General features: G+C 41.4%; 1 protein-coding gene across 8 annotated transcripts in view; it reads left to right on the top strand.

Annotated features, from left to right (window-relative positions):
* DNAH2 (dynein axonemal heavy chain 2) overlaps positions 1-15,061 on the top strand; it is a 137,860-nt gene that overhangs the window by 25,714 nt on the left and 97,085 nt on the right. The window contains exon 1 of one of the 8 annotated variants that reach the window (XM_049859282.1): positions 880-3,691. The exons of the other annotated variants lie outside the window; for them this stretch is intronic. Coding sequence (XP_049715239.1) covers positions 3,633-3,691 — 59 coding nt within the window. The 5' untranslated portion in view covers positions 880-3,632. Of the gene's footprint in view, positions 1-879; positions 3,692-15,061 lie in introns of those variants that run through there. 8 annotated transcript variants of the gene reach the window in all.

Below are 15,061 nucleotides of genomic sequence, written 5' to 3'. Positions count from 1 at the left end.
CATCTGTTTGCAGAGATTACAGACCCTCTGGTGACAGTTTTTTCCGAATCAGAAGGAAATAGCTTTCCACTTGATTGGCTTTGGTTCCCTTTTGTCTTCAGCTATGGCCTGTAATGAGAATTGCTTCCCATGCTTCTTGTTACTCGCATTGGCTTTGAGTCATAAAAACTCCGTGTCTGTTGGGGCACGTGTAGAAGGGGCTTGGCCAGAGAAGGCCTGTTTGAAGATGTGGGGTCTCAGGGACAGAAGAGACTGAGTGTGTCCAGGGTAGCGAAGGCAGCCTCACCAGGGGAGACAATTATGGCTGAGGAAGGGAGTAAAAGAAACAAGATGGAGGAGTAGTGCTGGGTGTCAGATAAGAGGGGTGAGGTGGAGGCGTTAGTGAGAGGAAAGACATGTTAGAAACCACACAGATGATGAAGCACTTGAAGAGCAGAGTGTAAAGGAGGTGAGGGTAAGAGTTTTGAGATAAGGCTTTGGCCAGTGAGATGCTGGAGTGCAGCTTTGGCAGGGCTTGTGGTTTTGTGAGGTATGGCTTGAAGGAGCCAAGCAGGACCATACAAAAACTGTTTCATGAAACCTGGCGAACACAATATTTTAAAAATAAACTTAGTAAGGTGGTATAACTGTTTTAGTTTTTTTTTTTAATACTAACCTTTTAGAAGGGGTTACATGTATACATGGTACGAAACTCAAAAGTTACGAAAGGATAGAGAATGAAAAGTAGGCCTCCTTTCTACTGCTATCCCCCAGTGGCCCAGTTTTTGTCTGAAGGACTAGTGTTAGAAGTTTCTAGAAGTACCATTCTAGTCATTCTATACACCTATAAGCATATATGGCTGTGTAAGTATTCTTTTTTTATATAAATAGTAGCACACTGTACACACCATTATATACCAAGTGTATAAATGATACACTTACTTTATCATTTTAGAAAATGTACAACACGCAGAAAGTAGAAGGGAGAAAAAAATTCCCCATAAGATAACCACTTTTAATGATTAAGAATTTCTTTTTGGAAGTCCAAATATGTGGTTTATTAATGCATATAAAGTTAAATTTACTTTTACCAATTGACATTTTAGTGAACAGTTATTTTATTATTGTGCTTCAGATGAAGGTTTAGAGAACAAATTAGTTTCTCGTGAAACAATTGATACACATGTTGTTTTGTGACATTGGTTGCCAACCCCGCGATGTGTCAACATTTCTCCCCTTCTTGACCTTAGGTTCCCCGTTACCAGCTTTTCTGTCCCCTCCTGCCTTCTCATCCTTGCCCCTGGGCTGGTGTGCCACTTTAGTCTTTAGTTTTATTTTATGGGCCTGTCTAATCTTCAGCTGAAGGGTGAACCTTGGGAGTGACTTCGGTACTGAGTTAAAAGGCGTCCAGGGGCCATACTCTCAGGGTTCCTCCAGTCTCTGTCAGACCGGTAAAACAAAACAAAACACAACACAACACAACACCAAACCCATTGCCGTCAAGTTGATTTCTACTCATAGCAACCCTATAGGACAGGGCAGAACTGCCCCATGGGGTTTCCAAGGAGCACCTGGTGGATTTGAACTGCTGACCTTTTGATTAGCAGCCATAGCTCTTAGCCATTATTCCACTAGGTTTTCATCAGACTAGTAAGTCTGATCTTTTTGTGTGAGTTGGGATTTTGCTCTACATTTTTCTCCAGCTCTGTCCGGGACCACCCTCTATTGTGCTCCCTGTCAGAGCAGTCAGTGGTGGTAGCCGGGCACCATCTCATTGTGGATTTGGAGTATTTTTTTATAATTATTTTTTCCTGTTTCATATTGTTGGTTTTTTTTTTTTTTAAATCGTTTTCATCTTTACTGGGGTATTTTTAAATTACAAAAGTAGTAAATTCTCATTGTTAAAAAAAAAAAAGATTGATACAGAAGTTTATGAAGGAAAAAGTGACAGTCCAGCGCACAGCTCCGCTCCCTAGAGGTAACCATGATTACCATGCAGTCAGAAATATACATTGCACACATAAAATTGTAAACATGGTTTTGCAACTTGCTTTTTTTAAGGTTAATAATATGTGTGGCAGATTTTCTACTCTGTACGTACCAAAAAAACTCATTGATTTCAACTCATAGTGACCCTATAGGTCAGAGTAGAGCTGCCTCCTAGGGTTTCCGAGCAGGAGCTGGTGGGTTGGAGGATTTTTTGGTTAGCAGCCAAGCTCTTAACCACTGTGCCAGCAGGGCTCCTCTGTATGTACAGAGCTACTTAATTATACTACTCCATAGTATGGCTGTTCCGTAAATCTGTCCACTACTGATAAACTTGTAAGTTGTCCAGTTTCTGTAAGGTTTCTGCATATTCCATCCCGGAGGATTTAAACTAGACTTAGTGCACCTTGCTCCTGTCCCTCTACTAGTTAACTCCAACTCATGGAGACCCCTGTGTGTCCAAGGAACTGTGCTCCATATGGTTTCCAATAGCTGATTTTCCAAAAGTGGAACGCCTGACTTTTCTTCCAAGGCGCCTCTGGGTGAACTTGGACCTCTAACCTTTCGGTTAGCAGCTAAGCACGTTACCTGTTTGCACCACCGAGGGACTCTTCTCCCTCTAGTTGTTGTTGTTAGTTGCCATCCAGTTGATCCTGACTCATGGCAACCCCATGTGTGCAGGCGTGTGGAGAGTAGAACTGCTCCAAAGAGTTTTCAAGGCTGTGACCTTTTAGAAGCAGATTGCCAGGCCTGTCTTCCGAGGCGCTTCTGGGTGGATTTGAACTGGCAACCTTTTGGCTAGCAGTCAGGTGTGTAACCATTTGTGCCACCCAGCTGCCTTGAGGTATGCTCATCTCAAGTTAGAACACAGTGTCCATCTATTTAGGATAAATGTACGAAACAACCTTTCTGCCTACTGCCATCATCTGTTGTCGAGGAACACATTAAATATTTATCTGGAGTACCTTTTACATAATCTTTACGCTAGGGCTTGATAAGGCAAATTTGGGCCAAGTGTTTATGGCCTAGATTTATCCGAACCTCAAATAATGGCTATACACTTCTTCCAGATAGAGGAGGTGGGCCTGTCCTTTGGCACTTGTTTTCTGGAGAAATATGTTTTACATTTTTTTGGTTTTAGATAAAACTGTCTCCATCCAATCAATAATGGGTGGGAAAGAACATGGTCATAGTGAAGGATTTTGAAAAGTCTGGGCTTATCAAACCAGTAAAGAAATCCAGGACAGTTTTACCTTTTCCAAAACTTCTAAACACTCCAAGGAGGGGCAGATAACTTTATCAGGTTTCCTTTTATGTTCAAGGTCTGGTTAAGATCTTGAAAGAAGCATACTTTTTGAATGCCCTGATGGTCCTCAGAATTACCTGACTCTCTCTGAGTTCTGGGAGCCTTCCAGTCCCTAATAGCACCTATTTTATCCCACGAGGGGCTTTGGTGTCCTTATCCCACCTTGTATCCAAATATTTGAACTCTGAAATCTAAATTGACTTTTACCAAGTTTTACTGCCAGACCGGCTTTACAGATTGCACTTAATACAAACATATTCCAGATGTTGTCTATGCCCTGGCTGAACAGAGCTGTTACCAATCTGTGCAGAGAAAATTCCTCTGTGTAGTGGAATTTCCGCACAGCAGAATAGGGACGCTAATGCCTCTTTATGTTTTGTTTCTAGGGCTTTCTCCTCGTTCTTGTCCTCCAATCAGAAGGTACTTTCCCCACTGGATCAGTTTCCCTTGGGCTGTTAGCTCCTAACTCAGCTAGCCTCACTTTTCCTTTCCCACTGCCTGACCACTTGTTTGTGGTTAAGTTTTTAAAATTTTACAAAGTAATTTCCCAAACTGGTTTCTTTCTTTCTTTTTTTAGAAATCATGTTTGTCAATAAAATAAAATTTGCATTCCAAAAATTTATTGACAAACTTCTGGCAAAAACTGAACATCGTGAGAAAGGCTCCTCATGGGAGTTTTAGCTCAACATCAGAAAAATGTCTGACCGACAAGTTAAAATTTGATAATTTGCCTTAAAATTATTTTGAAAATCTTGTCAAGATGAAAAAATGAAGAAACCTTTTGGTGCAATGTGGGTACCAAGTGGGCTGGCCCAAATGTTTAGGAACAGAGACAAGTTCAAGGCCTCGAGCTTGAAGAACATGTATGTTTATATTACTAGAAATGTTGCTGTATTCACACCCTGCCACCCTCCCAGTGCAGCTATAACACAATTTTGATTTAATCAGTATTCAGTGTTTACCTTATTACCATTTTGTTAGTACTATTTACTGCTTGTACAATGTTTTGTTCTTTTGGGGATTAATAACTTCCTCACTACTTTTGTTAGCATACTATTCACTATCATTAATTCTTCCAAACCAGCCAATAAAGCTTTCCTTACTATCTGACATATCAGATATGTTATCAGTTTCATGTTTTTCTTGGAGATACTCTTCCAGGAGCACTCATCCTTCTGTCTGGGGAGATCAGGTGGGTTTCCAGACCTCCCACACAGCTGTCACGTAGAACTTCTCTGAGCCTCTTTTCTTGTTCCACTCCTTATTTCCTTTTGCCTTTTTTTATTTCTTGGTTTATGCCCTTGTTTTGGTGGAGTGCATCCTGTAGTAGTTTTCTGAAAATGATGCATAGAAGGTATACTTTTTTAGCTCTTGTATGATTGACAACATCTGTTTTCTGCCTTCCACCGTTGGGTATTTGGCTGGGTTTGTAACTCTAGGTTGGAAGTAATTTCCCCTTTGTTTCTACCTCAGAGGCTTTCCTTAAATGTCTGGTGATCCATTGCTCATTCCTATTTGCGAGAGGCTTATTTACATGGAAGAATTTTGACCCAGTTTTAAAAATACCACATACTTTAGTGGAGACCTTCAAGGTTTGAAAAAGCAGCATTTCTTCTTCCATGATCTCTAGAGCCTGTATCACAGATACACGAGAGCTTGAAAATAATTTCCTTCATTGAAAGATTCCTCCCCAATAAAGAAGGTGAAAGTATAATCCTTTGCAGAACTCAGAATGTGATATTTTCTCCTAATTGTTAGTTCAGCGCTTGCCTACAGAACACACAAAAAATATCCTGGAATTTTCGCCCTAGTATCCTTTCCCAGTGACGTTTCAGGATGCGGTTTCATGAGAGCCTCTCCAGGTTGTAGGAGCTTTTGTGTGTGTGTGTGGTGAAAATATATACAATAAAATATACAGCAATTCAACAACTTCTGCGTGTGTAATTCAGTGACAGTGATTGCAATCAAGTTGTTCAAGATCCTCACCACCTTTTCCAAAGTATTCTACCACCGTTGATAAACACCCAATGAACCCTCAGCAAAAATGCCTTCTTTCCTCCTCCTTCCTATCCCTGTTAGCCACTAATAATCTCTGGTTTCTATGTAGTTACTTATTTCATATAAGTGAGATCACACAGTATGTATCCTTTTGTAACTGACTTATTTTGTTCAGCATAATGTTTTCTAGGTTCACCCATGTTGTTGGACGTTTCATTCTTTGTGATTGAAAAGTACAATTTCATAGAAACTTTCCTAGCTTTTGCAGTTTTGAGAATACGTCCTAGTACACTTCCACTTCATAGGATGCGGAAAATCATACTTTCCTTGAAAAAAAAAGTCACAGATTTAAAAAAATGGTTCAAGTGATTTGATTCAAGTTTTTTTTTTTTTTTTTTAGTTTAGAAAAAAATCTTCCGTATTTTCTTCCGATATCTTCATGACTTTATCCTTTACATTTAGATCTTTGATCCATTTGGAATTTATTCTGGTGTAGGAGAGATGTGGAGAAGCAACTTGAGTTTTTTCTCAGATGGCTAGTCACTTGACCCAACCTCATTTTTTGAATTGCTATCTTTATCATATAACAAATTCCCAAGTGTGTTTGTGACTATTTTGGGACTCCCTATTCTGTTCTGGTCTGTCTGTCTATTCATGCGCAGGAACCACACTGTTTCGTTATTGTCCTCATTACTCTCCTTTTTCAGAATTTTCCTGGTTATTCTTAACATTTATTTCCCATAAGAACTTTAGAATAAACTTGTTTAGTTCCAAAAATAGCCCTGTTCTTATTTTTATAGGAATAGGGACTGGGTACAATTTATAGGTTAATTTAAGAAGAATAAACATCTTTGTAATTTTGAGTCTTTTTCTCAAAAAATAGCATTTTTCTTTCAATTCATTTAAATGTTGTTTTATGTCCATGTGTCATTTTTTTCCATACCTGTGTATGTGTACATAAAGATATAACCAAAACACCAAACCCATTGCTGTCGAGTGATTGCAACTCATAGCGACCCTGTAGGACAGAGTAGAACTGCCCCATAGGGTTTCCAAGGATAGGTTGGTGGATTCGAACTGCCGACCGTTTAATTAGCAGCCGAACGCTTAACCACTGTACCACCAGGGCTCCACATAAAGATACGCACACACGTGCACACACACACACACACACATACGCATGCATATATGATTTCTTGTTAATGTTGGTATTTTATTTTTATTGTTTTAATTATCATTGGTCTCTTTTCTTCCACTGTAATGTCTAATTGGTTATAATTTTTATATTGGAAAGCTTTGCTTTTCGTAAATTAATTTTGTACACAGCTACTCTTACAAATAATCTTATTGTTTAAAATAGTTTTACCTTTAAAAAGTGTTTTTATTATGAAACATATGCACAGAAAAACACATAAAGCTTATATGTTCGGTTTAACAAAAAGTTCTAAAATAAACACCCTTTTAACTATCAGGTCAAGAGATAGAACATTGCCAGCAGTCCAGAAGTTCCCCATCCCCCATAATTATTTTTTAAATAAATTAGTTGTCAACATTTAAAATTCAGGAGATTTTATATAAAAATTGATTTCCTGGCTTCTCTTGAAAAATACAAAAATGTGGTAACATTGGGCCCACATTCCCACACGGCACCATTATCTGGAACTTGGTAGCAGTTGGCTTTTGAGATGGATCAGGTACTCTTCAGCTCAACTTTAGGCTAAGTGTCAGTTGTCATTTATCATCACACTTAAACTACGCTTGCCTTGGAGATAACCGAATTTATGGTTTTGAATGTAAAACCATAAGGAATTGGTAGTCGGTGAGATGTTGAAGAGTAAACTGAGGAAGGATACTTAGTTCTGGTTTAGGCAATGGGATGATGCTACTCCCTGTGATAGGAGCTCTAAGTTTGCAGACAAGACGATGAATCCATTTTTGGACACATTGAGCTTGAGGAGTCTGTGGGACAACCAGGGGGAGATGTCCAGTAGACAGTTGGACATACAAGTCTAGAACTCAGATTAGCAATTTATGTTTGGGAGTCTTCAGCATATAGGAAGCAACTGAAGCCTTGAGAGTGAATGAGATCACCCACGGAGAGGCGTGCTGGGTGAGAAGAACCTTGAGGAACCAGCATTTAAGGGACCTGCAGAGAAAGCAGGTTCTTTATTGTGTTTCTGGTGTCTAGCTGAATGAAACTTCCAAGGAACAATGGAGAGAGAAGGATATTTCTACTGAAGGGAAGGCTAGAGAAGAGGAAAATTGTGGTCCAGCATCCAGGGACAGTGTGTCTTAAGGAGGGGAGTAGTTCACCATATTAAAATCTAGAGCGATCAAGGGGGATAAGGCCTGAGAAGTGTCCACTGCATTTAGCTATAAGAAGAGCTTGTAAAGAGCAGTTTTAGAGGTGAGGGGGTGAGGGTAGGGGGTGGAAGTTGGTTTTTCAGAGATTGAGGAGTGAATGGAAGAAAGGAAGTGAAGGGAATTTTTGAGAACAATCCTCTGAAGAAGATAGGTTGTGAAGAGGAGGACACAGTATGGTACCTGTAGAAGGATTTGGAGTCAGGGCAGGACTGTTTTTATTTCTTTTTAAATTGTAGAGACCTGGGCACATTTAGGAAGGAAACCCTGGCGGCGTAGTGGTTAAATGCTACAGCTGCTAACCAAAAGGTTGGCAGTTCAAATCCGCCAGGCGCTCCTTGGAAACTCTATGGGGCAGTTCTACTCTGTCCTATAGGGTGGCTGTGAGTCGGAATCAACTCGACAGCAGTGGGTATGGTTTTGGTTTGGGGCACATTTAGATGTTGATGAGAAGGAACCAGTAGGTTGGAGGTATAGGAGAGCAGGAGAGACAGTATCTGAGAAAGCAGGAGGAAACAGTATCAGAACATAGAGCCTAGGAAGAGGGTTTAGCTTTAGTGGGAGGAGGGACTCTATTATCATAAATGGAGGAAGCATAGGTGTGGAGACAGGTAAGTTTATGGGTTTTATAGCAGGAAATAGACAAGTTTTCGTATGATGGCTTTTTTATTTCTGTGATGTAGGAAGGTAAGGCTTTTTGTTGAAGGAGAAGACCAGGTTTGAGAAAATAGAGGAGATTTACCTGTAGTCGCTGTGAGGACAGGAGAGAAAGCAGGTTAGGGAAACCCCAGGAGTGTGGCGGGGGGCCCAGTTGAATTCATAGTGGTTGCGGGATTTTCTCCAGCCTTGCCTTGCTGCCTTCATATTATATGGGCTCCGCAGGCGGTCGGTTAGATTAGCCAGGGTCGAGGTTTTGCCAGGTGGTTTAGACAAAGGAATGAGGCAAGAGAGTGAGGATTGGCAAGAGAGAGGTACACGTGAGGACTGTAGCGTCTGCGGAAAAGGAAGTGAAAGTGGAGGGGACGGAGCAGGAAGAAAGACCAGGGTCAGTGGCCTGCAGGGCCCATGAGGTCAAAGAACAGGTAGATTGGGAGAACAGAACATGAGTGCAAGTGCTGGGATGGTGGGTGGAAAGCTGGGCTCGGGGAGTGTGCCGTCTGAGGGGTTATTTCAGGTGTGGAGACTTTGGGCTGGCCACAGGCTCCTGAGTGAGTTGACCACAGGTTCCCAAGTGTGCATGGAAGCAATGCTGAAATGCAAAGGAGGAGAATGTCACTGGGTGTGAGGTGACAAAGAACACTTAAGATGAGGGCCACATAAGTAATTTAAAATTTTCTGGTATCCACATTTAAAACAAGAAAAAAGAAACAAAGGAAAGTAATTTTGACATTTTACCCAACAGCCAACAACCAGTTGCCATGGAGTCAATTCCAACTCAGTGACCCTGTAAGACAGAGTAGAACTGCCCCATAGGGTTCCCGCAGGTGGCTGGTGGACTCGAACTGCCAGCCTTTTGGATGGCAGCTGTAGCTCTTAACCAGAGCGCCACCAGGGCTCCATTATTTTACCCAGTATTCCCAAAATATTATCGTTTCAGCATGTAATCAATATGGAATTGTTAATGAGGTATTTCCTATTCCTTTTTTCATACAAAGTTCTCTCTACCTTCCATCTTTGTGTCTTTTCTCTACTTTCTGAGAGATTTCTGCCAACGTTAACTCATATCTTTCTTTTATTTAACTTCTGCTATCATTGTTAACTTCCAAGAGCTCTTTAGTGTTCCTTGGTAAAGCATTTTGTGCTTGGTTCATGGACGTTCTTTTGATTCTCTTATTTTTCGGAAGATATTAGTCACCAGTTTGTTTGTTTGTTTTTCTTATTGTCTTTTTTTTTTTTTTTTTTTCATTCCTGCCTGGCATCTGTTCCCCCTCTTTCTTTTGAGTTGCTTTTTCCTTTTTTTGGCTTCCATCTTCTGTGTTAGGAAAATAGAGACCAATGTGTCTTGCTCCTTGGCTTTCTATTTATAGTTTCAAGAGGGAGCTGGAAAGCTGACTGGAAGCTGTGGTGAGCAGGTCAGTGGACTTATCCACTATGAGCCTCGCTGTAGGGTTATCTCGTGGACAATTTTAGGGGGAACTCCAGATGTCATTACCATTAGGACTATTCTTAGGCTGGTCAGAAGCCACAGAAAAGGATCATTCAAAGTTCCTCCTGACAGTGTAGATCCAGTGGCTGGGGTTCTGGTTTCTGGGTGCGAAAAGAAAGCTGGGCTTTTAACATCCTCTATGTATATGGTCACCTAACCCCCTTGCTCTCAGTACATTAAACTGGACCAGGGATCCACAGTCTAAAGACCCTGTCTTCTCTCTGTGTTGCCTTCTCCAGACGGTAAGCCTTTGGTCTTTTGCTGGGGTGAGAAAAGGTGTCTTAGTTACCTAGGACTGCCATAACCCAAATACCACAAGTGGGTGGTATTAAAGAACAAGAGTTTATTTTCTCACAGTTGTGGAGGCTAGAAGTCCCAATTCAAGGTGTGACTCTAGGGGGAAGTCCTTCCTTGTGTGTTTCAACTTCTAGTGGTTGCCAGCTTATGCCTTAAACCAACAAAAAAACCCTTTACTGTTGTTTTAGTAGTTTTGGGGGGGAATAAAAGTAACTGTGTTCAATAACTAATGTCACTGAATTACACATGTAAAAATGGCAAATGTTTTGTTTTATGTGTGTGTGTGTATATATATATATATTTTACCACAATAAAAAAAAGTGCTTAAGGATAAACAAAACAGAACTCTGGAGAGTTACCTGGTCATTTGTTCCACAAGTGCCTCTGGCACAAGGGTCATGATCAAAACCTACCTTAATATTCTAAACTCTCTTCTCACAGATACCACCTGTGGTATATTGAACTACTTAATATAGCCTTTGTAAGTCCCACCAAATGACCGGGTAGGACTATGCAAATGAGGTGCTTGTGGACCATCAAGGGCATTGGATAGCTTGCTAAAAATGTAAATAAGGTATATGGCACCCCTGTGGGGGTGGACCATGCAAATAAGGTGTGTAGAGCTCTAACACGGGGATTGGTCAGTTTTGCCATCCTGCTAGGCTTAAAAGAACAGTTAATCCCAGAGCAGGGGGAGGGGTGGCCTACCACCACCAAGAAAGAAGAGCTAGGAGTGAAGGGTGTCCACAGGAACTGGAACCCCTGTGCTGAGAACTCCTAGACCCAGGAGACAGAAAGAGAGAGAGCTGTAATACCAGAAACAGTGAGAAATGGTGAGAAGTAGCAGCAGAGAAATGGTGGCAGCAGAGGCAGCCGAAACAGGAGACCAGCAGGAGATGGTATGGTGGGGTTCAGCTTCCTGCCCCACAGCGCAAGGCGGTTACAGTGGATATGCTAACCCATGGAGCAAGAGAGCTGAGCGCCTTCAGACAAGAAGCTTCCTGCCAGAGTGGGGGTGCTTCCAGGCACTCATTGGCAGAGCTAAAAGAGCTTTGTAACACTTGCCTGAATAGGGCAGAGGCTGAGGGTGCAGAGAGAGGTGTGCCTACTGGCGCAGCTGAGAAGAGGCTGTCCTGATTGAAGGACATTGTCTGATACGTATCGGAGGATAACCCCCCAGGTTGGAAGGCACTCAAAAGATGACTGAGGAAGAGCTGCCTCCTCAAAGTAGAGTCAACCTTAATGACGTGAATGAAATCAAGCTTTGGAGACCTTCATTTGCTGATATGGCACAACACAACTGTATTCTGAGTGCTCCTGAACCCGAATTGTAACCTGTTACTTCCCTAGTAACCCCGTAATTGTGAGTATTGTCTGTGAGTTCTGTGTGGCTGTTGCAACAAGTTATGGAACCCAGCAGAGAATGCCATGGGAAGGACGGTTGATGTCAGAACTGGTGAAAAGGTTGGAGGGTGGAGACATGTCTGACCTCTGCCTTATAGGAATCAGCCTTGGGCTGTTGATCTTGATTCTCTTCCCCGCTTATGAAGTTAGAGGAGGTCAGACGCTGCTGCCACACCATTTTACCCCTTCATTGGATCCAATAGCAATGAAAGCCACTTACATTTATAATCCTTTGTGGTTCCATGATGTTTATCTCAGGTATTGTCATGCATTGAATTATGTCCACCCAAAATATGTGTCCCCCATGTGTCTGTCAGTTTGTCATATTGTGGGGGCTTGTGTCTTGCTGTGATGCTGGAAGCTATGCCACTGGTATTCAGATACCAGCAGGGTCAGCCATGGTGGACAGGTTTCAGCTGAGCTTCCAGACTAAGACAGACTAGGAAGAAGAACCTGACAGTCTATTTCTGAAAAAAAAATAGCCAGTGAAAACGTTATGAATAGCAGTGGAACATTGTCTGATACGTGTCGGAAGATAACCCCCCAGGTTGGAAGGCACTCAAAAGACGACTGAGGAAGAGCTGCCTCCTCGAAGTAGAGTCAACCTTAATGACGTGAATTGAATCAAGCTTTGGAGACCTTCATTTGCTGATATGGCACAACTCAAAATGAGAAGAAAAAGCTGCAAACATCCGATAATAATTAGAACGTGGAATGTGTGAAGTATGAATCTAGGAAAATTGAAAATTGTCAAAAATGAAATGGAATGCATAAACATCGATATCCTAGGCATTAGTGAGCTGAAATGGACTGGTATGGGCCATTTTGAATCAGACAGTCATATGGCCTACTATGCTGGGAATGACTACTTGAAGAGGAATGGCATTGCATTCATCGTCAAAAAAAACATTTCAGGATCTATCCTGGAGTACAACGCTGTCAGTGATGAGATAATATCTGTATGTCTATAAGAAAGACCAGTTAAGATGACTAGTATTCAAATTTACGCACCAACCAGTAAGGCCACAGACGAAGAAATTGAAGATTTTTACCGGCTTCTGCTCTGAAACTGATCGAACATGCAAACAGGATACATTGATAATTATTGGTGATGGGAATGTGAAAGTTGGAAACAAAGAAGGATCGGTAGTTGGAAAATACGGCCTTCGTGATAGAAATGACACTGGAGATTGCATGACAGAATTTTGCAAGTCCAATGACTTTTTCATTGCAAATACCTTGTTTCGCCAGCATAAATGGCCACTGCATGCATGGAGCTCACCAGATGGAGTACACAGGAATCAAATCGGCTACATCTGTGGAAAGAGACAATGGAAGACCTCAATATCATCAGTCAGAACAAGGCCAGGGGCTGACTGAGGAGCAGACCATCAACTGCTCAAATGCAAGTTCAAGTTGAAACTGAAGAAAATTAGAACAAGTCCACGAGAGCCAAAGTATGACCTTGAGTATATTCCACCTAAATTTAGAGACCGCCTCAAGAATAGATTTGATGCTTTGAACACTAATGACCAAAGACCAGACGAGTTGTGGAATGACATCAAGGACATCATACATGAAGAAAGCAAGAGGTCATTAAAAAGACAGGAAAGAAATAAAAGACCAAGGTGGATGTCAGAAGATACTCTGAAACCTGCTCTTGAACGTCAGGTAGCTAAAACAAAAAGAAGAAATGATAAAGTCAAAGAACTGAACAGAAGATTCCAAAGCGAGGCTCGAAAGAAAAAGTGTTATAATGACATGTGCAAAGAATTGGAGATAGAAAACCAAAAGGAAAGAACACACTCGGCATTTCTCAAGCTCAAAGAACTGAAGAAAAAATTCAAGCCTCGAGTTGCAATAATGAAGGATTCTATGGGGAAAATATTAAACGACGCAGGAAGCATCAAAAGAAGATGGGAGGAATATACGGAGTCAATACACCAAAAAGAATTGGTTGACATTCAACCATTTCAAGAGGTACCATAAGATCAGGAACTTATGGTACTGAAGGAAGAAGTCCAAGCTGCCCTGAAGGTGTTGGTGAAAAACAGGGCTCCAGGAATTGATGGAATATCAATTGAGATGTTTCAACAAATGGATGCAGTGCTGGAGGTGCTCACTCGCCTGTGCCAAGAAATATGGAAGACAGCTTCCTGGCCAACTGACTGGAAGAGATCCATATTTATGTCTATTCCCAAGAAAGGTGATCCAACTGAATGTGGAAATTATTGAACAGTATCATTTTACAGGCAAGTAAAATTTTGCTGAAGATCATTCAAAAGCAGCTGCATCAGTATGTTGACAGAGAACTGCCAGAAATTCAGGCCAGATTCAAAAGAGGACTTGGAACCAGGGATATCACTGCTGATGTCAGATGGATCCTGGCTGAAAGCAGAGAATACCAGAAAGATGTTCACCTGTGCTTTATTGACTATGCAAAGGCATTTGACTGTATGGATCATAACAAATTATGGATAACACTGTGAAGAATGGGAATTCCAGAACACTTAAATGTACTCGTGAGGAACCTGTACACAGTTCAAGATGCAGTCATTTGAAAAGAACAAGGGGATACTGATTGGTTTAAAGTCAGGGAAGATGTGCTTCAGAGTTGTATCCTTTCACCACACCTATTCAATCTGTATACTGAGCAAATAATCCAGGAAACTGGACTATATGAAGATGAATGGGGCATCAAGATTGGAGGAAGATGCATTAACAACCTGCGTTATGCAGATGACATAACCTTGCTTGCTGAAAATGAAGAGGACTTGAAGCACTTACTGATGAAGATCAAAGACCACGGCCTTCAATATGGATTATGCCTCAACATAAAGAAAACAAAAATCCTCACAACTGGACCAATAAGCAACATCATGATGAATGGAGAAAAGATTGAAGTTGTCAAGGATTTCATTTTACTTAGATCCACAACCAACAGCCATGGAAGCAGCAGTCAAGAAATCAAAAGACGCATTGCATTGGGCAAATCTGCTGCAAAAGACCTCTTTAAAGTGTTGAAAAGCAAAGATGTCACCTTGAAGACTAAGGTGCGCCTGACCCAAGCCATGCTATTTTCATTCACTTTGTGTGCACGCAGAATTCTTTGTATGCACAAAGAATAAGGAAGACCGGAGAAGAATTGATGCCTTTGAATTGTGGTGTTGTCGAAGAGTATTGAATATACCATGGACTGCCAAAAGAAGGAACAAATCTGTCTTGGAGAAAGTGCAGCCAGAATGCTCCTTAGAAGCAATCATGGCGAGACTGCGTCGTACATAATTTGGATATATTATCAGGAGGGATCAGTCCCTGGAGAAGGACATCGTGCTAGCTAGAGTGTCAACGAAAGAGAGGAAAACCCTCTGCGAGATGAATTGGCACAGTGGCTGCAACAGTGGGCTCAAGCCTAACAATGATTGTGGGGATGGCGCAGGATCTGGCAGTGCTTTGTTTTGTAGTACATAGGGTCGCTATGAGTTGGAACCGATTCGGCAGCACCTAATAATAATAAAACATGGTCAATTTGGCAAGGCCATGATTCCCAGTATTGTATGATTGCCCACCATTTTGTCATCTGA

Source organism: Elephas maximus, chromosome 19 (assembly GCF_024166365.1).
Source record: "Elephas maximus indicus isolate mEleMax1 chromosome 19, mEleMax1 primary haplotype, whole genome shotgun sequence".
In the NCBI taxonomy this organism is placed as follows: Eukaryota; Metazoa; Chordata; class Mammalia; order Proboscidea; family Elephantidae; genus Elephas; species Elephas maximus.
The sequence above is the reverse complement of the archived record's forward strand: the minus strand, read 5'-3'. Positions and strand labels throughout refer to the sequence as shown.